Here is a 22,054-nt window from a genome sequence, read left to right as displayed (position 1 = left end):
ACTGCCTCCCCGTTTCCAACTTCAGAAAAATACAAAAAAATAAATAAAATAAAATAAAAAAATGATGAGCCTGGCTCTTTTCAGATATATTTGTAGGTCGGTCCAGATGATTTTGATGATGATCCTTAATAGTCATAATTAAGTTACTGATCCAATGTCTCATGGATCAATAAGTAGGTGTGCATATTTGCACTAATGGAACAGTAATTTTCTGTGGATTATTCTTTCCTACTAGATGGCCAACAGTGTTCCCAACAGGATTGTTCACTCACTGAGCACCATGTTAGATGCTGGAGAACAAAACTGAATGACAGACACCACTGCTGTCAAAGAGCTAACAATTTGGGGGAGGAAAAAAAAAGTGCAAACAAATAAATGTAATAGTGTGACATATGCTTTAAAAAATTTTATGTATGGGCCCTGGCTGGTTGGCTCAGTGGTAGTGACGGCCTGACGTGTAGAAGTCCCAGGTTCAATTCCCAGCCAGGGCACACAGAGGCGTCCATCTGCTTCTCCACCCTTCCTCCTCTCCTTTCTCTCTCTTCCCCTCCCATAGCCAAGGCTTCATTGGAGCAAAGTTGGCCCGGGCACTGAGGACAGCTTCATGGCCTCTGGCTCAGGTGCTAGAATGGCTCCAGTTGCAGCAGAGCAACGCCCCAGATGAGCCAACCATCGACCCCTGGTGGGCACTCCTGGTGGATCTCAGTTGGGCACCTGTGGGAGTCTGCCGCCCCCTTGCTTCTCACTTTGGAAAAATACAAAAAAAAATTATGTATGGTAGACAGGAGTGTAAAAGAGAAGCAAATTTTACTTGGGTTGGCCAGAAAAGGCTTCCAGAAGAGCTTATTGAGTCTTAAGAGACACGTAGTAGATCCCTTGGTCAACAAGGACAGAAAAGCTGGTGTGCAGAGGCAAAGGGGCATTATGCTGCCCACTGCGAGTTCACAGGTGGCTAGAGACTTCGAAGGGTGCAGTATGGATGAAGGGTGAGGTATTGGTCTTGAGCAGGAAAGCATAAGTCAAGTCATTAAGAAGCTAGTATGAGAAGCAGAAATACACGCACCTCATCCCATAGGTAAAGGGAGCCACTGAAAAATGGGAAGCATGGTAGTATTTTAAAAGACACAACTTTCTTGACAAAATGGAAGATGGATTTAAAGAAGACAACACACCTTTATAGTAAGAAAAGAGTGGGAGGATCCAGGTAGTTGTAAAAGACTAGATGGACTGAAGACTTGAGAGGTAGAGTGAATGTTGACTGGACAGAGAAGAGGGATTTGCCCTCGAGTATTAGTGCATAGTAAAAGATGAGAAAGATTAGGTTTTGGGTATATAAATTCAGCTTAGGACATACTGAGTTTTAAGTTCTGTGAACAAGAAGGAGATGACCAATAAGTTGACAGTGTTGTTCAGGAACTGAAGCTGGAGGCACATTTTGGGAGTCTCCTGCACATAAACAGAGGGACCATGTAGTCAAAGCTTTGCAAATACAAGAAGTCACCTTCTGTGTGTGTCTACTTAAATTTATTTAAAAGTCAAAAAAATTAAAAATCCAGTTCTTTACTTGCCCTAGTCACATTTCAAATTTATAATAGCCACATGTAGCTAGTGACTATCATATTGGATAGCATTGTCATACAGCATTTCCATCATCGTAGAACATTCTACTGGACAGAGCTAGAAAGTGGTCCTAGAAAATGAGTTATTGATCAGAAGAGAGGAAGAATGGATGGCAGAGGAAGGGTCTCCCAAGAAAATCAAGAATAGGTGAAAGAGCCAAACGTAAAAGCCAAGGTAAGAGAGGAAAAAGCAGGTGCTTAGGACATTAACCACTTCAGCTTCATACTGGGAAGGACTGAATGACCTCCACGAGCCAAGTGGTGTAGGTGCTTTCCACGTCATCTACTTAAAAATTGCACAACCCTCTGAGGAAACAGAGCTTGGTTCCCATTTACTACACTTCTTCTCATGACTATGACTGATAATTGTGCGCTTCTGCCATCTTTACTAATTGTTTGCATACCTTATCACGTATATAAGGTAATCACTGACTTCATGTCCTAATAGAGTTAAAGAATGTGATATCATTCTTTATGATCCAGGACAACTTGCACGAGAGAAGGTGGTTACTCTAAAGCTGAAAACCGACTTAGTTTGAGACAAGTTCTCGCAAAGGGTGTCAGGCCCTTATTAGGATTAGCTTATTCAATCATTTCAGCAATCCTTGGGTCATTCCTATCATCCCCAATTGAGAGATCAGGAAACTGAGGTCCACAGAGGTTTACGACTTTGCTAAAATTTCACAAATAATGGTAGTGGATCCCTGAATTCAAACTCAGATCAGGCTACTTCCTGAGTCTTTGTTTATAACCACCACTTTCCACAGAGCCCTCCTAAATGTTAACTGGAAATCCTCAGTGTCCACTGCAGACCTTTACCAATGATCTCAACTATCCTTCTGAAGTATAATGCTTATGCTAAGAAATATGCAGTTCCTGGGGGGGGGGGTAGCTGATGGAGCTGCTCTATGAGCCTAGCGCTGCATTAGTGAAATATGAAATCAATGTTTGCAGAGGCTAGCACTGAGCACCTCACCTTGGAGTATGTGGGTTTTCAGTTTCTGCTGCATCCGTTTTACATACAGAAGACAGGCAACTCTTTGAGGGCAGGTAATGTCTGATCCCTCTTGGAGAGAGCCTCTCAAGCACAGACTAATTGTATTGAGGAAAATATTTAAATACTGCTGTGGTTTTCGTATTCTTTTCTTTTGAGGAAAAAGCTGAGTGATCTCTAAATGCATTTAAACGAAGTTGTTGCAAAGACAGAGGCTGTGGTTATCTTATGCTTAGGTTGCAATCCCAGTGCAACAAAGGTATTCATCAACCATTCACTTGAAATTTAGAAAAACAAACACAAGACAACAATGAAAAACCCAGATAACCCCAAAAAGGTTCCTCAGGAAAAATAATTACACCATCACACGAAGTCTTTAGAACATTATATTTCATAAAAGACAATGATAAAAAAGTACAAACATTTCCATGAGAAGCAAAAAAAAAAAAAAAATGAGAATACAAGAAATTACTAGCATTTATTTCAGTGCATTTATGCAAAAGCCTTTCAGATCTTAATAAATAAACTAATCTTAAGTACACTTCCTCTTTCTGATAAACACCTCTATGGCCACTTTAATTCTCTCAGTTGGCATACTTGTAAATACAAGGCAACAAATCTAGTGCGCTAATATTTGTCTGAAAAAAACACATAAAAAATAGCACAAAGACAGGCAAACATCAAATAAAATGGCACAAAATCTGTTTTCATTCATTGGAGGCTGCAAAATATGGAGAATATTGTATTGTATATTTTTCCATTTTCTTTTAAAATGGATATCAATCTCTTGGCTGGGAACGAAGTATAGACAAATTTTAAATATGTAATTTTGTACTTACATAATATTGTAAGCAAGGTTTTCTTACTAAACACCTTTTGACAAAGTACAAACAGAAATTTAAATTTAGGTTTTAAAAAATATATATTCATTAAACCCTAGTTTTTGGCAAATATTTAAATGACTATGTCCACTATGGATTAGACATAACGTTATAGCAAGTGTCAACACTTTCTTTTTCTACAAATAGGCCCATTAATGATTATTATTTTCTCTAGTTGAAAAGTTCTATATAACTTTCCCACTAATGCCATGGGGACCTTGTAATAACTTTATGTCCACATATATATATATATTTTTATTTTGGGACTAAGAAATACAATGAATAAGTTATCAGAGGATGTCTTCATAATTTTAGAAATTTTGCTTTACTTGATTTGTTTAGAAATGAAGTAATACTTTTTCTGTGACATTACTAGCTAGCATTGCACTTGATAGAGTAGGCAAGAATACATGTTCACTAATATACCCACCAAACAACACTTTAGAAAAGGTAGTTTGCATTTGCAATATATTTTTTAATTTTTATGGAATAAATTTATTTTCACACAATAAGATAACTGGGCAAAACTCTGTCATTTTTATTGAAACATATTAAGTCACTATAGACAATAATTAATTTTAAGTCTATAGTTTAAAAGCAAAACAAACAAAATGCAAAAGACAAAAAGCAAAGTAATAAGACAATTTTCATAGAATGACACACCATATTCAAAACTGCAAAAAGCAAAATATTCATGGCCTACTCTGAAAACAAAAATTACTATTAGAGTTAATCCAATAAAATAAGGCTGATACTAGTAGAACTGAGTTCTCTTGAAATTGTAAAATACATATCAGAATGAAAAGATTCCAAAATGTGAGCTCCACATTAAAAAAAAAAAAGTTTTTTTAATAAGACTCAGAAACAGCCCTAATTTTTCCCCAAACTGAAATATATAATTATTTAATTATTTTATGGATTAATTATGCTCCTATGCCTCTACTATCTTGTTAGTGATCAACAAATGGTAACTTTCCCAATTTACTTTCTTTAATTGCATTGAATTAAAAAAAAAACTACATTGACTATGAGAGACAGAAAATGAACAGACAAATTAAGAACAAATTTACTTTTCAGAAGGTTTGATTTTCATTATTTTCAGTATGAACAAAAAAAAATTAAAGACAAATATTTTGGAAATATTTCTAAGAAAAAAATGTGGAGAAATTCTGTTTGGTATCATAGCAAAGAGCTATTAGTTTTCTCAAAGTACAGGCAGTCCCCGGGTTATGAATAAGATAGGTTAGAGGTTTGTTCTTAAGTTGAATTTGTATGTAAGTTGGAGCAGGTACATTTACCTTTCTTTACATTTACCTATTAAATGCAACTTAGAAAGATGTTTGTCTTTTTTTTTTTTTTGACAGAGACAAAAAGAGAGTCAGAGAGAGGGACAGACAGACAGGAAGGGAGAGAGATGAGGAGCATCAATCCTTCATTGCAACACCTTAGTTGTTCTTTGATTGCTTTCTCATATGTGCCTTGACCAGGGGGCTACAGCAAACCAAGTGACTCCTTCTCAAGCCAGGAACCATGGGGTCATGTCTATGATCCCATGCTCAAGCCAGCGACCCTGCACTCAAGCTGGATGAGCCCACACTCAAGCCGGATGAGCCCACACTCAAGCCAGATGAGTCCATTCTCAAGCTGGTGACCTCGGGGCTTTGAACTTGGTCCTCCACATCCCAGTCCAAAGCTTTATCCACTGCACCACCGCTTGGTCAGGCAGAAAGATGTTTGTCTTAAAATAGTATTTATTTCTACCTCTCTGTGCATATAAACACTTAAATATTTTCAAACCTACAGAAACTATCTTGTTTACAACCCAGAGACTGTCTGTACAAGAATTTCAATTATTTTACAATTTGGCTTGTGATCCTTTGTGTTACTAATATTGCCACAGAAAATACCAACCTCAAAAATTAAATGTACAACCTGAGATAAACAACCATATTTCTATTTTAGGTGAATAATCCATGAGGCAAATATTATCCAAATATCTCTCAAATCCAGATTTTTATTGTTCTTCGTTGTTGAAGATTCACGATATAGATATACAATTTTTTGTTTTAAATTTGTGAAAATACCCTAAGATATTTTAAAGAATCTTTGGTTATCAATAACTGATAATTTTCAAAGTAAAAACATTGTTTGGTTTTCCCATAAAAACTTCATCCAAATTCAAATAATGTAATATTGATGTTAGGTAGTAAGACCTGTTTTCTGAGAAGTGCTTTATAACATCAATGTTTTTAAATAACTGATTATGTATTATAATTGTATTAAATTATGCTTTTAGTGAGGAAATTTTAATAATTAACATTAGAGATTTAATTTCTTAAAAGTGAAAAAAAAATGCAATTTGAATGAAATTGGCCAACACTAAAAAGAATCCCTCCAAGCTTAAAATTCTATGAGTCTGAGATTAAACCTAAAATTTATTTTTTATCTACTAAGTCTTTATCTTCATAAAAATAGAATATTTAATTTCTTATCTAAGAGTATAATTCATTTGTATATTATAAGTACTATTGGGTTTTCCATATAACTCATTCGTTTTAAAAATTGTCTTGATTTCTTTTTAAATAAAAAAAATTTTTGGCTCTTCTGAACTGGAACTAATAAAAGTGCTGTTTGCTATTAACTAAAACAAACAAACAGTGTACAAACACACGTAATCTTGGGAACGTTTTTTGAGGCACAAAATCCCTGACACCAGAGGCACATGAAAAACAACATAAAGAGGTCCTTTAGGTCACGTCACATCACAACTTGTAAGATTTTCTTGGTAATACTCATGCAATATGCATAAACATTATGGTTGTGACTTAGCAAAATCTGATGAGATTGCAAGCAAGGAAAAATATAAGTGATCCTGGCAGGAAGAAAAGCTGTTGAAGCCATTTCTTCTTACCCTTTAGGGCCCTAAGTAAGCTGTGACTTCTCCCACACAGAAGGCTAAAGTTCTAAAGCTCAAAACTAGTATAACAGTTTACTGTATTAGTCAGCTGTCAATTATTGACAGTTCCTTCATTTCACACAAGGGTTAACCTTTGTTTAGTGACATAAATTTATTTTTTCCATGCAAATAAAAATTGTCTATAAAAGTCCAATAAAGGCATAACCAATTACATGCAAAACTGCAACACATGTTGTTTTTCAACAATTTAAACACATTATTTTATATCACATATGTACAAAATATGTTTAAACAGAAATAAAGCATTCTCTTGAATTAAATTATAGATTTCAGTATAAAAATTTTCTCTTTGCAGGGAGCTCTTAACTTCCAGTCTTAAGCAATGGCATCTGGTCTCCACAGTGCTCGCCATGGGGGTGAGTCAGAGCCGAGGACGGGAGGAAGAAGGCTGACTGTGGGTAACCCCACACTGTAATCACGGAGAACTGCCGGCTCTTCTACAGAACTGGTCACTGTGACACCCCCATTCATTGACCTCCATTAAGAGTGCACTCTAAGTTTATGATCCAGCATTGTGGTCTATCCTGCCATGACAGCGATTTCTTTAGTAGTCTTCAACTGGTGCTAACTCTGGCATGAGGTTTACAGATATGTTTGTATACAACCTATCAATGAGTATTTTTGGCATGTATGCTAAATTGTTCAATCCATCGATGTACTGGCGTTCTTTTGAATACCTTAGCAATTTGTACCTATAGTGTGAGAGAGAAACAATAAAAAGTGACAGAAACACGTTCAAAAAGAAAAATTGGTGGGGCATATGCTCTTACATATTAAAGCATTCAGAGCTCTTTACAATTTTGGGTTCTCAAACATAATTAAGAACCTTTCTAAACCATTTTTTTAAACCATTGTTCTAAATTAGCATTTTTATGAGTCTTAAAATGCCACATGAAAAAATTATTCTGTACCCTACTTAGACATCCTTAAGAAATAAAATGTATTTTATGTTTAGAAAACACTGTTTATATAAATAATTAGGCTCTTTAATATATTAACATAAATATGTATGTATGCAAACATATGTATATATCTTCAACACAAGCACAAAAATGCTTTACTTCTATAAAAAATGATATTGATAGAAAATTTTCTTCAGAATATGTTTTTGGGTGCAATGTATATTTTCAGTCTTTCATACATGAATAAACCTTGTTATCTGAAGACAATACTAAACTTACCGTCCTAAAAACTGGACTTCACCTCGATGATGATGAGGAATGGATTTGTACTTTCCCAGGTCTCCCTCTGGTCTTGTTATATTATATCCAGCATAGTGAACTCTATAAGACAGGGAAATAAAAATATAAAGAAATAAAATCTGACATAAACATTGATGATATGAGTTCAATTTTAAAAGCAAAAGAATGCGCTAATGTGTATGCTGTCAATTTCAGAAGACCCTCTTAGTGGACAAAAAAAAGGAGAAACACAAAGTAGGACTTAGGAATCTCAAAAATTTTCCATCCCAAAGAATCTTTTCTTGGAATAGCAAAGGACAATTTACCTAACAGGAAGAAAATTTAGAGAAATTCTGTTATTAAGCAATTTGTACCTCAACATACCTATTCCAAAGGTCATCATCTTCTCCTCCCCAGCCCCAGAAGGCATTAGGAAAACCATTGATTTTTCTAAATTGTTCCACTGTCAGTCCACTTACACCACCAAAAAACTCTTTATATGGGAGACTAAAAAGAAAGCAGAATATAGCATCCTAAAAATAAAATCAAAACAGTTTGCCGCATGAAATCAAGTTTTCAGTCTTTTATGTGGCTTGCAAAATATACCCCTACTTTCCAAATAAATAATTATGTTGATTAAATCACATTCTGGGAAATGTGAAGTACCCCAAGAAACAAAACATTTTTATATTCTAGTGAGAAAAAGTACATCTATATGTGTTACATAAAACACAAAATAAAATAGATGGTAATTGAATTTAATATATACTATTGCTACTTTATATAATACTCAAACCCAATGTTCAAAAATTGTTAATTTTTATAGCAAAGTAAACATGATTAAATTCATCAATAGCTGTCCATGCAATGCTAGATGTTGCTAAGCTAATAACATTTTCTAAGTTAATAGAACTTAATTATAAATGCATTATTTACAGACCAGGATAAATGTATATTAGTAAAGACAAGTCTGGTATTTAATTTTAAAATGACAAGTTTCCTGTTTCTATAATATATCTGTTTGGATTGTATTCCCAAAATATGCATGAATGTTTACAAATATATTTATTTCAATGTCCTAATATTCAGGAGAAATGACTTTTTCTATTGAGATATAAATGAGATAAAACATTGTATTAGTTTTAGTTGTACAACACAGTGGTTTGATATATACTGCAGAATAATTACCAAAATAAGTCTAGTTAACATTCATCACCATATACAACCAGAAAATTTATTTTTCTTGTGATGAGAAGTTTCAGTATCTACTCTCTTAGCCACTTGCAAATATACAACAGAGTATTGTTAACTGTAGTCACATTACATCCCAGAACTTACTTATCTCATAACCGGAAGCTTGTATCTTTAACTGCTTTTACATTTCACCCATCCCTTAACCTGTTCTCTGTATCTATGAGTTCGGTTTTTTGGGGTGTTTCTTTTTAGATTCCACATATAAGTGTAATCATACAGTATCTGTCTTTCTCTGACAAATGACTATATATATATTCTTTTAATTTTGATTTTATTTCCTTACCTTTCCCTAACTCATACTCCAAGGGCTCTATCAAACAGTTATTCATTTAGGTGCAGACTGGACTTCTGATATTGAAGTAGCATCTCTAGACTTGTCGACTTGAGTAATTCTTATGGCCCCAAGAGTGCTATTGGAAAGTAGTATGCTAGGACCCCTTAAAGGGCCAGGCCACTTGGAGGGCCAGGAGAGAAAGCACAACCGTGCACAGCATCCGAAAACCCAGCTAAAGAAAATCTGGCCAGGGCCACAGCACAGTTGCCTCAGAGAAAGGGAGGAAGCAGATTCCACTTTTTTGCTGAAGAAATTCTCGCCTCATTCCCTATGGGGAAGAGGTGCTGTCTGCCAGCTGGGATCTTGTGTGGCCACAAAAGGTGGAATAGGCCGCTCCTGCATGGAATGCGAGGGCTGCAGGAGCAAGTGATCTTGGACCCACCCCGGGTCAAGACAGTAACAGTAACACGGCCCCCCCAAAGACAGCCCTTGTGTTCCAGGAGACCTCACGAGGCTCACACCTGGGAAGTTAGCATTCTAGTAATAACACTGGTTGGGATTCAAGAGGGTCGATAAGCATTCCTGGCACAGTTGTTTCCCACACCAGCTGAATCATTCCTGCCCGAGCTAGTGGTTTGGAAGAATCCTGAGATCAGTAGATATGTAGATATGTATAACTGTATGTGTGTGTGTATATATTGACATTTGTACATCGGCAAGCACATTAATTCCATTTATTGTTCTGCTTAAGTGGAAACAATCAATTGGACTATAACCAGAATGGAACGATATTAGATAAAATGAAGGCACAATAGATAAATTAAAGAATAAAAACATTAGGCCAACAAGCAAAAACCTAGTGGTGTTTATCTTGCACTGTCCACAAAGGAAAAGACACTAATATGGGACTTGAGCTTTCTGGTCAGCAGCCACAAGAGCGTGGGCATGACTGCTGGGCAGAGATGCTGCATCAGGTTTCGGCCCGTGGCTAGAGCTGGCACCACCCAGCCATTCCCTGACCTGCTACCATCTCCCCAGGCTAGCATTCTAACTTCTGTCCGAGATACCCTACTAACCCTAGGACTAGTCTACGTAGATATAAATATTTTATTCATTAGAAATTAATATTTTCAAGTTAAAAAGATAATTAAGAATTCTTAAGTTTATATAACCTTTATGATATTTTTTAAGTGAAAATCAATCACACTGAATCCAATTTGATTTCAGCCGGCTGACCAAAATAATTTCCACAAGTGCTAAGAACCGGATCCTGAACCTGAATGACCTTCCCACGGTAATGCCAGACTTGAAGCTCAGATACTGAGATGTTAAGGAAAAGGTTTCTAATGATGACAACAACCAGCAAAACAAGATAAAGCCATTCTTTTCCTGTTTCAGTGCTGATTCACCTGGCCACGTCACTGCCTCTCTCTACTCTGTCGGGGAGCAGGCAAAACTGTCATAGGGGAATAACCTCCCCTGCTCCGGGCTGTTTTCTTTGCTCCCCACTTCCATTAGCAAATGAAAACTGTGATCTCTTTCCTAGATTAGACATGCATGCTTGAATGTCAATTTAGGTCACTGTCACAGCATCCCACCGAATGGGAGAACTATTTGTCAATGATACATCTGATAAGGAGTTAATATTCAAAATTTATAAAGAACTCATATAATTCAACATCAAAAAACAAACAATCCAATTTAAAAATGGGCAGAGACCTAAATAGACACTTCTCCAAAAAGGGCATAAAGATGGCTAATAGACACATGAAAAGATGTTCAATGTCACTAATCATCTGAGAAAGGCAAATCAAAACCAGTGAGATACCATCTCACACCTGTCAGAATGGCTGTCATCAATAAAACAGTAAACAGTAAGTGTTGGCCAGGATGTGAAGAAAAGGGAACCATCATACACTATTGGTGGGAATGCAGACTGGTGCAGCCACTGTGGAAAACAGTATAGAAGTTCCTCAAAAAGTTAAAAATGGCCTGACCAGGCGGTGGCGCAGTGGATGGAGGGTCGGACTGGGATCCAAGAGAACCAAGGTTCGAGACCCCGAGGTCGCCAGCTTGAGCGCGGGCTCATCTGGTTTGAGCAAAAAGCCCACCAGCTTGAACCCAAGGTCGCTGGCTCGAGCAAGGGGTTACTTGGTCTGCTGAAGGCCCACGGTCAAGGCACATATGAGAAAGCAATCAATGAACAACTAAGGTGTTGCAACGTGCAATAAAAAAGTAATGATTGAAGCTTCTGATCTCTCTCCATTCCTGTCTGTCTGTCCCTGTCTATCCCTCTCTCTGATTCACTCTCTGTCTCTGTAAACAACAACAACAACAACAAGAAGTTAAAAATAGAACTCCCAAAACAGAAAAAAGAAACTGCCATATGACCCAGTGATTCTACTTCTGGATATATATCCAGAACAACCCAAACAGTAATTCAAAAGGATACAACAGTCTCGATCTATGACATTTCAAGTTTATGATGCTCACTCCCATAAAGACTTAAAAATATTGAGACATGAGTGTTTCAGCTTACGCCGTTAGCATCGTCCTTACAGACTACGTGGCGAACTAGCTGGGCTGTGCCCTGCAGAAGAATATGTGGTAACGGCGCATGAGTGAGGGAGCTGGCGTCCCAGTACACTTACCTAAACCATTTTGAACTGTTAAAAGTGCAAGTGTTCCATTGTGTGCTTTGGTTGGCTTAGTTGTGTTTTTATGTTCTAGTTTATGATTTTACAACTGTATTAGGATAGGTAAGCGACTTAGGCTAGGGTGTGTTTCAATTTACACCAAAATTGGAGTTACATCACTGTCGTAGGAATGGAACTGTGTCATAACCCAAAGACCCCTAGAATGCACCTCTATGTTCATTGCAGCATTATTTGCAATAGTCAAAATATGAAAGCAACACAAGTACCCATCAATAGACGAGTGGATAAAAAAGCTGTGGTACATTTATACAATAGAATATTCCTCAGCTATGGAAAAGAATGAAATCTTACCATTTGTGATAGCATGAATGAACACAGAGGGTATAATGCTAAGTGAAATAAGTCAGTCAGAGAAAGACAAATATTTTATGATGTCACTTACTTGTGGAATCTAAAGAATAATATAAACAAATAAACAAAACAAAACAGACTCATAGAGACAGAGAACAGACTGATGGCTGCCAGCAAGGAGGGTGGTCGAGGGACTGGTTGAAAAAGTTGAAGGGATCAGGAAGTACAGACTGGCAGTTACAAAATAGTCAGAGATGTAAGGTACAGTATACGGAATATAGTCAATAACAGTGTAACACCTATGTGTTGTGCCAGGTAGGCACAGGAAATTCAGGGAGAACACTTTGTAAAGTATATGATTATCTAACCACTATGCTGTACACCTGAAACTAATACAGATTTTAAATGTAAACAGTAATTGAAAAAAAATAAAATAGAAAAGGTACTGTCACAGCTCTGATGACTTTTTACATTACAATGTATCACCAGAGAAGGAAAACATTTGTTTCTTATTATTGAAAGCATGTCAAGAATCCATAGCTTAGAAAGATGATACTCTGCAGAACGTGAAGCAGAAGGGAGACAGAACAGGTGCTGTGATCTACACAGGGCAGACCCAGCATACGTGATCACACAGCAGTCCTGTACATGGGCTCTATACTCCAATGAACTAGGAAACCAATGTTCAGAGATACAAGTAACTGATCAAATCCTACAACTTAAGTGTGGAAATCAGAAGTTAAAGCCACATTTGCTTGACTCTAGAAGCCAGGCTCTTTCCCATCACTCCCACACGAAACTCTGCAGGAGGAAGAACCTAGATGGTCCTACAGCCTGCCTTTCTCTGAGGACAGGTTGGAGTTAAACATACTCTTCAGGCTATCAACAATCTCAGATGCTGACACATAATGATGATACTGTTCTGATGATATGGTTTTGCATACATATATACACTATTACATAATTTCAGGAGGACTGCACATTACTTACATATACATGTATTTATCCAGCTTTGCTGCAAAATGACGTGGCATTTCTCCACATCCATAATAGTTCCGATCGTTTTCGGGTAGATGATCCACGTCATGGAAGATGACACAGTCCCACACACTGTCTTTCATGGCTTCTTTGAAGCCCACGTTGAAGAGCATTGCACGGTTAAACGGCTGTGTGCCGGTCTTCACAGGGAGGAAAACAGAAATGCTACTTAGGCTTTGTCAACTGATTGTTTTCCAAATTTTCTTAAGTTGTTAAATCATTGTCAAATAATAAATACATCTGAATCAAATAGATAAAATAATAAACATACTTCAGGATGTTCAACTATACCATTTAAATTTACTTACATATTTTATACTTGGTAAATTCTAAGAAAACAATGTCATTATCTAGTCCATTGATTGATCACCACATTTATATAATGACAGCATATATGTTTCTATTTTACTTCTAATATATCAGAATATAGATTATAACCAGAAAAAAATAAAGCCATTAAAAATCATAGAGGCTGTGCCTGCCCTGTGGTGGCACAGAGGATAAAGTGTCAACCTAGAAAGTGGAGATCGCTGGTTCAAAACCCTGGGCTTGCCAGGTCAAGGCACATACCACAAGCAACCAATGAACAGCTAAGAGTGAAGCAATAACTTTGCATTCCCCCCCCCAGCTCCTCTCTATGTAAAATCAATAAATAAAATATTTTGGAAAAAAAAATCATAGAGGCTGCATTTTTTTAAGCTTCCCACATGCTATCAAAACTAAGAGAAGCAAATGGTCCTTCCTCTTATATAACAAGGCCAGGGAGAGCTAAATTTGATTACTAATGCTTATAATAAAGACAAAGACAGTTTCAGAGACCAAAACAATTGGAACTTATTACAGAAAATCTAACTTCTTTTACTAGAATCATTTTCTCTTATTACTAGGGAAATACATTAAAATGCATGGAGAACAGATAGTTCCTATTTTTATTATTCTTGCTCATAGCAAATACCAAGAATATTTATGAAACAAAAAACAGAAACTTATGGCATAGATCCCAACTTTCTATATTATAACCACTTACCTTTTTTTATGACAGAAATTATACTAAGGTACATTGACAATAAAAAAGTTTCATTCTGTATCTAAAGAAAATTAAACAGCAATCACCTAGGCTTTAGCTACAGTTCTCAACATAATTTCCAAAGCATAAAACAAGAAAGGACTATGACAGAAGCGAAGGAGACATATGATGCAGTTAGCACCGGAGTGTTGCTCAAGGGTGAAAAACTAATTTTCAAATCCTGGATCCTGCACTAACAGCAGGTAATAAAAACCACTTTACTTTTCACAGTTTCTTTCTTCGCTAATGAAATGGAGAGAATAAAAGAGAAAGGTGATTAAATTATAATGTTATTACTGGTACATCAACATCAGTTTGAACTATTTTCCTTTAAAATTTTGAAATTTGTTTTTATTACTCCTTCTCCGAGGAAACACCAAGTGGCAATGATGCTGTCGGAGGGTGCAGAGGCCAGGGACCCTGGAATGAGAGGCTGTCGTGGCTTCTCTGGAGGATTTGGCACCAGCATCCAGGACTGAGGTCGTGGCCAGAGCCAGGGTCGAGGCTGAGGCCCCAGAGCTCATGGAGGCAAGGCCAAGGACGGAGTGGATCCCTGCACCATGCTGGACTGCTCGGGAAAGAATATGAAAATCAGGTCCCTGGCATAGACCTCTCTCTTCTCCCTGCCCATCAAGGAATTTGAGATCACTGACACTTCCCTTGGGGCATTCTCGAAGGCTGAGGTTTTAAAGATTAGGCTGGTGCAAAAATAGACACACGCTAGCCAAAGGACCCCGTGCAAGGCACTTGTCACTATTGGGAACTACAATGGACATGCTGGTCTGGGTGTCAGAGTTCAAAGGAAGCAGCAAGGCATCATTGAGGCCATCATCCTGGCCAAACTCTTTGTCCAGATGGGGCGAGGTTACTGGGGAACAAGATCAGCAAGCCCCACACCATCCCCTGCAAGGTGACCGGCCCTGTGGCTCTGTGATGATGTGTCTCATCCCGGCCCCAGGGGCAATGGTGTCACCTCAGCCCGTGTCCAAGAAGCTGCTGCCGATGGCCGGTATTGACGATTGCTACGCCTCGGCCAGCAGCAGCATTGCCACCCTGGGCACTTTGCCAAGGACACTTTTGATGCCATCTCTAAGACCTACAGCTATCTCATCCCTGACCTCTAGGACGAGACTGTGTTCCCTATCAAGAATTTACTAGCCATTTGTAGAGACCCACACCAGAGTTTTTGTGCAGACGACCCAGACTCCAGCTGTGGACACTACATAATTTTATATCATATAAGAAAAGCAAAGTGAATTAAGCCTGCTAAAAATTTGTTTTTATTAAATGTATACATAATGGCTTATAATGAAAATAAAAAGTGATATGTCTTACCCATCTTCATGCTCCAAAATCAATACATTTCTGCTCCTCTAACAGTTTATTCTAGTACTTAACTGCATATTTCAACATAATGAGAGTTCTGATATGTCCTTGCTTCATTAGACTTTTGGTATTGTCTATTGACTTCCTATGGTTTTGAAGGATCTACACTATCACACTCACTGCCTCTCCATTCATTCTCCCAAAATATATAGTTATATCATAAGTTTTGGTTAAGTCAATAGTGTTTCTATTATTAAAATAATGGAAATATTTCTTTTTTTTTTTTAATATTAATATTTTTTATTAAATTTAATGCAGTGACATTGATAAATCAGGGTACATATGTTGAGAGAAAATATCTCTAGATTATTTTGACATTTGATTGTGCTGTATACCCCTCCCGCAAAGTTAAATTGTCTTCTGTCACCTTCTATCTGGTTTTCTTTGTGCCCCTCCCCTCCCCTAACCCCTCTCTCCTTCTTCACCCCCTCCCCCCTCCCCCAACCCCCCCGCCCCTGTTGCCATCACATTCTTGTTCATGTCTCTGAGTCTCATTTTTATGTCCCTTCTATGTATGGATTCATCTCAGTTTTTTTTCTGATTTACTTATTTCACTCCGTATAATGTTATCAAGGTCCATCCATGTTATTGTAAATGATCCGATGTCATCATGTCTTATGGCTGAGTAGTATTCCATAGTATATATGTACCAAAGTTTTTTAATCCACTCGTCCTCTGACGGACACTTGGGCTGTTTCCAGATCTTCGCTATTGTGAACAATGCTGCCACAAACATGCGGGTGCATTTCTCCTTTTCGAGCCGTTCTATGGTGTCCTTGGGGTATATTCCTAAAAGTGGGATAGCTGGGTCAAAAGGCGGTTCGATTTTCAGTTTTTTGAGGAATCTCCATACTGTTTTCCACAGTGGCTGCACCAGTCTGCATTCCCACCAGCAGTGCAGGAGGGTCCCCTTTTCTCCACATCCTCGCCAGCACTTATTCTGTGTTGTTTTGTTGATAAGCGCCATTCTGACTGGTGTAAGGTGATATCTCATTGTGGTTTTAATTTGCATTTCTCTAATGATTAGTGATGTTGAGCATTTTTTCATATGCCTATTGGCCATCTGTATGTCCTCTTTGGAGAAGTGTCTATTCATCTCTTTTGCCCATTTTTGGATTGGGTTGTTTGTCTTCCTGGTGTTGAGTTTTACAAGTTCTTTATAAATTTTGGTTATTAACCCCTTATCAGACGTATTGTCAAATATGTTCTCCCATTGTGTAGTTTGTCTTTTTATTCTGTTCTTGTTGTCTTTAGCTGTGCAAAAGCTTTTTAGTTTGATATAGTCCCATTTGTTTATCCTGTCTTTTATTTCACTTCCCCGTGGAGATAAATCAGCAAATATATTGCTCCGAGAGATGTCGGAGAGCTTACTGCCTATGTTTTCTTCTAAGATGCTTATGGTTTCACGGCCTACATTCAAGTCTTTTACCCATTTTGAGTTTATTTTTGTGAGTGGTGTAAGCTGGTGATCTAGTTTCATTTTTTTGCAGGTAGCTGTCCAATTTTCCCAACACCATTTGTTAAAGAGGCTGTCTTTACTCCATTGTATTTCCTTACCTCCTTTGTCAAATATCAGTTGTCCATAGAACTGTGGGTTTATTTCTGGGTTCTCTGTTCTATTCCATTGATCTATATGCCTGTTCTTATGCCAGTACCAGGCTGTTTTGAGTACAATGGCCTTGTAGTATAACTTGATATCAGGAAGTGTGATACCTCCCACTTTATTCTTCTTTTTTAAGATTGCTGAGGCTATTCGTGTCCTTTTTTGGTTCCATATAAATTTTTGGAATATGTGTTCTATATCTTTGAAGTATGTCATTGGTATTTTAATTGGTATTGCATTGAATTTATAAATTGCTTTGGGTAATATAGACATTTTAATGATGTTTATTCTTCCTAACCATGAGCACGGTATATGCTTCCACTTGTTAGTATCTTCCTTGATTTCTTTTATCAATGTTTTGTAATTTTCCGAGTACAAGTCTTTAGTCTCCTTGGTTAAGTTTACTCCTAGGTACTTAATTTTTTTGGTTGTAATTGTGAAGGGGATTGTTTCCTTAATTTCTCTTTCTGACTGTTCATTGTTGGTGTATAAAAATGCTTCTGATTTCTGAGTATTGATTTTATATCCTGCCACTTTGCTGAATTTATTTATCAGGTCCAGTAGTTTTTTGACTGAGACTTTAGGGTTTTCTATATACAATATCATATCATCTGCAAATAATGATAGTTTTACTTCTTCTTTTCCAACTTGAATGCCTTTTATTTCTTCTTCTTGTCTGATTGCTGTGGCTAGGACTTCCAGGACTATGTTAAATAAGAGTGGTGAAAGGGGGCACCCCTGCCTTGTTCCTGATCTTAAGGGGATTGCTTTTAATTTTTGCCCATTGAGTATGATGTTGGCTGTGGGTTTCTCATAGATGGCTTTTATCATGTTGAGGTATGTTCCCTGTATTCCCACTTTGCTGAGAGTTTTGATCATGAATGGGTGCTGGATTTTATCAAATACTTTTTCTGCATCTATTGAAATTATCATATGGTTTTTCTCCTTCTTTTTGTTTATGTGATGAATCACATTGATTGATTTACGAATATTGTACCAGCCTTGCCTCCCCAGAATAAATCCCACTTGATCATGGTGTATGATTTTTTCCATATATTGTTGGATCCGGTTTGCTAATATTTTGTTGAGGATTTTAGCATCTATATTCATCAGAGATATTGGCCTATAATTTTCTTTCTTTGTGTGGTCTTTGCCTGGTTTTGGAATCAGAATTATGCTCACCTCATAAAAGGAGTTTGGAAGTCTTCCTTCCTCTTGAATTTTTTGAAATAGTTTGAGAAGGATAGTTAGTTCTTCTTTGAATATTTGGTAGAATTCCGTTGTGAAGCCATCGGGCCCGGGACTTTTCTTTGTTGGGAGTTTTTTGATAACTGTTTCGATCTCCTTTGGTGTAATTGGTCTGTTTAAGTTTTCTGATTCTTCCAGATTGATTTTTGGAAGATTGTACGTTTCAAGGAATTTGTCCATTTCATCTAGGTTGTCTAGTTTTTGGCATACAGTTCTTCATAGTATTTTCTTACAATATTTTGTATTTCTGTTGTGTCAGTTGTTATTTCTCCTCTCTCATTTCTAATTTTATTTATTTGAGTCCTCTCTTTTTCTTGGTGAGTCTACTTAAAGGTGCATCAATCTTGTTTACCTTTTCAAAGAACCAGCTCCTAGTTTCATTGATCCTCTGTATTGTTTCTTTAGCCTCTATGTCATTTATTTCTGCTCTGATCTTTATTATTTCCTTCCTTCTACTACATTTGGGCTTTACTTGCTGTTCTTTTTCTAATTCTTTTAGATGCAGGGTTAAGTTGTTTATTTGAGCTTTTTCTAGCTTCTGAAAGTGTGCCTGTAGTGCTATGAACTTCCCTCTCAGCACTGCTTTCGCTGTGTCCCATAAATTTTGAGTTGTTGTATGCTCATTGTCATTCGTTTCTAGGAATTTCTTTATTTCTTCTTTGATCTCATTCTTAATCCATTCATTATTTAACACCCTGCTATTTAGTTTCCATGTGTTTGAGAATTTTTGAGCTTTTCTGCTGTGATTCATTTCTAGTTCCATGCCGTTGTGATCGGAGAAAGTGCTTGATATGATTTCAGTCTTCTTAAATTTGTTGAGAGCACTTTTGTGCCCTAACATGTGGTCTATCCTAGAGAATGTACCATGAGCACTTGAAAAGAATGTATATTCTGCTGCTTTAGGGTGAAAGGTTCTGAAGATATCTATTAAATCGAGTTGATCTAGTGTTTCCAATAAGTCTGCTGTTTCTTTGTTAATTTTCTTTCTTGAGGATCTATCTAGTGATGTTAGTGGGGTATTGAAATCCCCTACTATTATAGTATTGCTGTTGATCTCGCCCTTTAAATCCATCAAAGTCTGTTTTATATATTTGGGTGCTCCTATATTAGGTGCATAGATATTTATAATAGTTATATCTTCCTGTTGGATTACTCCCTTTATCATTATGTAGTGGCCTTCTTTATCTCTTACTATATCCTTTGTTTTAAAGTCCAATTTGTCTGATATAAGTATTGCTACCCCAGCTTTTTTTTCATTTCCGTTTGCATGAAATATTTTTTTCCATCCTTTTACCTTCAATCTGTGTGTGTCTTTTGTTCTAAGGTGTGTCTCTTGTAGACAACATATGTATGGGTCCTGTTTTCTTATCCACGCAGCTACCCTATGTCTTTTGATTGGATCATTTAATCCATTTACATTTAAGGTTATTATTGATATGTAGTTGTTTATTGCCATTTTCTTCTTTAAAGGTGTATTCCTTTTTCTTTTTTTTTTTTTTTCTGAATTCTTTTCCCACTTTATCTGTTTACACCAGGCCCCTTAATATTTCCTGCAGCATTGGTTTGGTTGTAATGAATTCCTTGAGTTGTTTTTTGTCTGGGAAGCTTTTTATTTCTCCTTCAATTTTAAACGATAGCCTTGCTGGATAAAGTAGTCTTGGTTGTAGGTTCTTGTTCTGCATTACTTTGAATATTTCTTGCCATTCCCTTCTGGCCTCAAGTGTTTCTGTTGAGAAGTCAGATGTCATCCTTATGGGGGCTCCTTTGTAGGTGATAACTTTTTTTTCTCTTGCAGCTTTTAATATTTTCTCTTTATCGCTTAGCTTTGGTATTTTAATTATGATGTGTCTTGGTGTAGGTTTCTTTGGGTTTCTCTTTAATGGAGTCCTCTGTGCTTCTTGGACTTGTGAGAGTTTCTCTTGCATTAATTTAGGGAAGTTTTCAGCTATGATATGATTGAACAAAGTCTCTATCCCTTGTTCTTTTTCTTCTTCTTCAGGAACCCCTATGATGCGGATGTTATTTCTCTTCATGTTGTCACAGAGCTCTCTAAGAGTTTCCTCTGACTTTTTGAGTCTTTTTTCTCTTTTCTTCTCTGCTTTCATGCCTTCATTCCAGTTGTCTTCTAACTCGCTGATTCGATCCTCTGCTCTATCTATCCTGTTTTTAATTCCTTCCATTGTGGTCTTTATTTCTGATATTGTATTTGTCGTCTCCAACTGATTCTTTTTTATACTTGCTATTTCTTTATTTAGGTTTTCAAACTCCCCCTCCATTGTTGTTCTAAGATCCCTAAGCATCCTTACAATCATTATTTTGAACTCCGCATCTGGAAGTTTGATTATTTCCATATCACTCAGTTCATCTCTCGAAAATGTCTCTTGTGGTTTCATTTGGATTGCACTCCTTTGTTTTCTCATCTTCTTCTTCTTTTTTTTTTTTATTTGTAGAGTTGATTGAGTCTAGGCTTGGTGTTGTCTGCCTCCAGTTTTCAGTTGTGTTATTTTTAGGTCTTCGTGGGTTGGTATCAGCTATTATTTGTAATCCATTTTCGGATTTGGGCAGCTTTGAAGTCTTGATTTGTTTGTTTTCTTAACAGGTGATAGTCTTGTTAACTGATCTCAGCAGGGGGCTTCCTTGAAACTGTATCCAGGAATGCTGTGGGTGTAACCTGAGACGCTGAAGGTCTCTTCCTCCAACTAATCTCACTGGGGGCAGGGTTTTTTCTCTCAGCTTCAGTAGGGGGAGGTGTATCTCAGATCTCCATGGAGACCTGAGTTACTGCCCCTCCTCCCCACTTCTTGTTTTCAGCTGTGTCTTGTTGTGCTGATTGGAGCTGGATAGATGTCCGGAGATCTCTGATCCGGAAGCACTTCAGCTCTGTTTTGTGAAAGGTTCAGTCCCTCCCCCAGCTATGGCCGCCTCCAGCACAATGAGTCAGCTTTTTTATTTTGTTTCTTGCATACCTTAGCCCCTCACAGTCTGTCCCTCTCCCTGTCTTTTCCACTTGGGAGATAAGCTGGTCTTTTCAACCCACCTTGCTCCCTGGTCGCCAGGTAAGTGGCTGTGAGCAGTAGTTTCTGCTCTTTTTCCTCTGTGAAATCCTCTCTGGGCTCTCAGCCTCACCCCCCTCCTTCCCTTCCTGTAAGCAGAGGAGATTCAGGCACTTCTTACCAGGATTATTGTGGCTTCCTCTTTGCTCCTTGGTTTTTGAGAGCTGTTCTTGCAGTTCAGTGTTGGTTTTTCATGCTGATTTTTTCTAAATTGATTTGTATTCCAGTTTGGTGTTGAGAGCTGGGTGTCTGTGCATCCGCCTACTCCGCTGCCATCTTCTCTCTTCCTCTGGAAATATTTCTTGAGGGCTAAGTGAATTATTAGTTTTCTTTCTCAAACTGGAATTAAGAACTGTCTTTTGTTTTTCTTAGTTTTCTATTACTTTGCATAAAATCCCAAATAAATATGCCCTATATCTATTAATAATTGATGTAATCATTCAAACACATCAAAGCCACTACCAATTCTTTC

At 37.3% G+C, this 22,054-nt stretch overlaps 1 protein-coding gene across 2 annotated transcripts in view; it reads right to left on the bottom strand.

The window, feature by feature from the left end:
* Window positions 1-4,833: 4,833 nt before the first annotated feature.
* B4GALT6 (beta-1,4-galactosyltransferase 6) overlaps window positions 4,834-22,054 on the bottom strand; it is a 90,783-nt gene continuing 73,562 nt past the window's right edge. The window contains exons 6-9 of one of the 2 annotated variants that reach the window (XM_066246909.1): window positions 13,179-13,366; window positions 8,037-8,159; window positions 7,653-7,754; window positions 4,834-7,163 (exon numbers count right to left, since the gene is read on the bottom strand). In XM_066246909.1, coding sequence (XP_066103006.1) covers window positions 7,016-7,163; window positions 7,653-7,754; window positions 8,037-8,159; window positions 13,179-13,366 — 561 coding nt within the window. In that variant the 3' untranslated portion in view covers window positions 4,834-7,015. The remainder of the gene's footprint in view (window positions 7,164-7,652; window positions 7,755-8,036; window positions 8,160-13,178; window positions 13,367-22,054) is intronic. The other variant, XM_066246910.1, reaches the window with a different exon arrangement.

This window comes from Saccopteryx bilineata, chromosome 11 (assembly GCF_036850765.1).
Source record: "Saccopteryx bilineata isolate mSacBil1 chromosome 11, mSacBil1_pri_phased_curated, whole genome shotgun sequence".
Classification (NCBI taxonomy): Eukaryota; Metazoa; Chordata; class Mammalia; order Chiroptera; family Emballonuridae; genus Saccopteryx; species Saccopteryx bilineata.
Note: the sequence above shows the minus strand (reverse complement) of the source record. Positions and strands in the feature narration are given on the sequence as shown.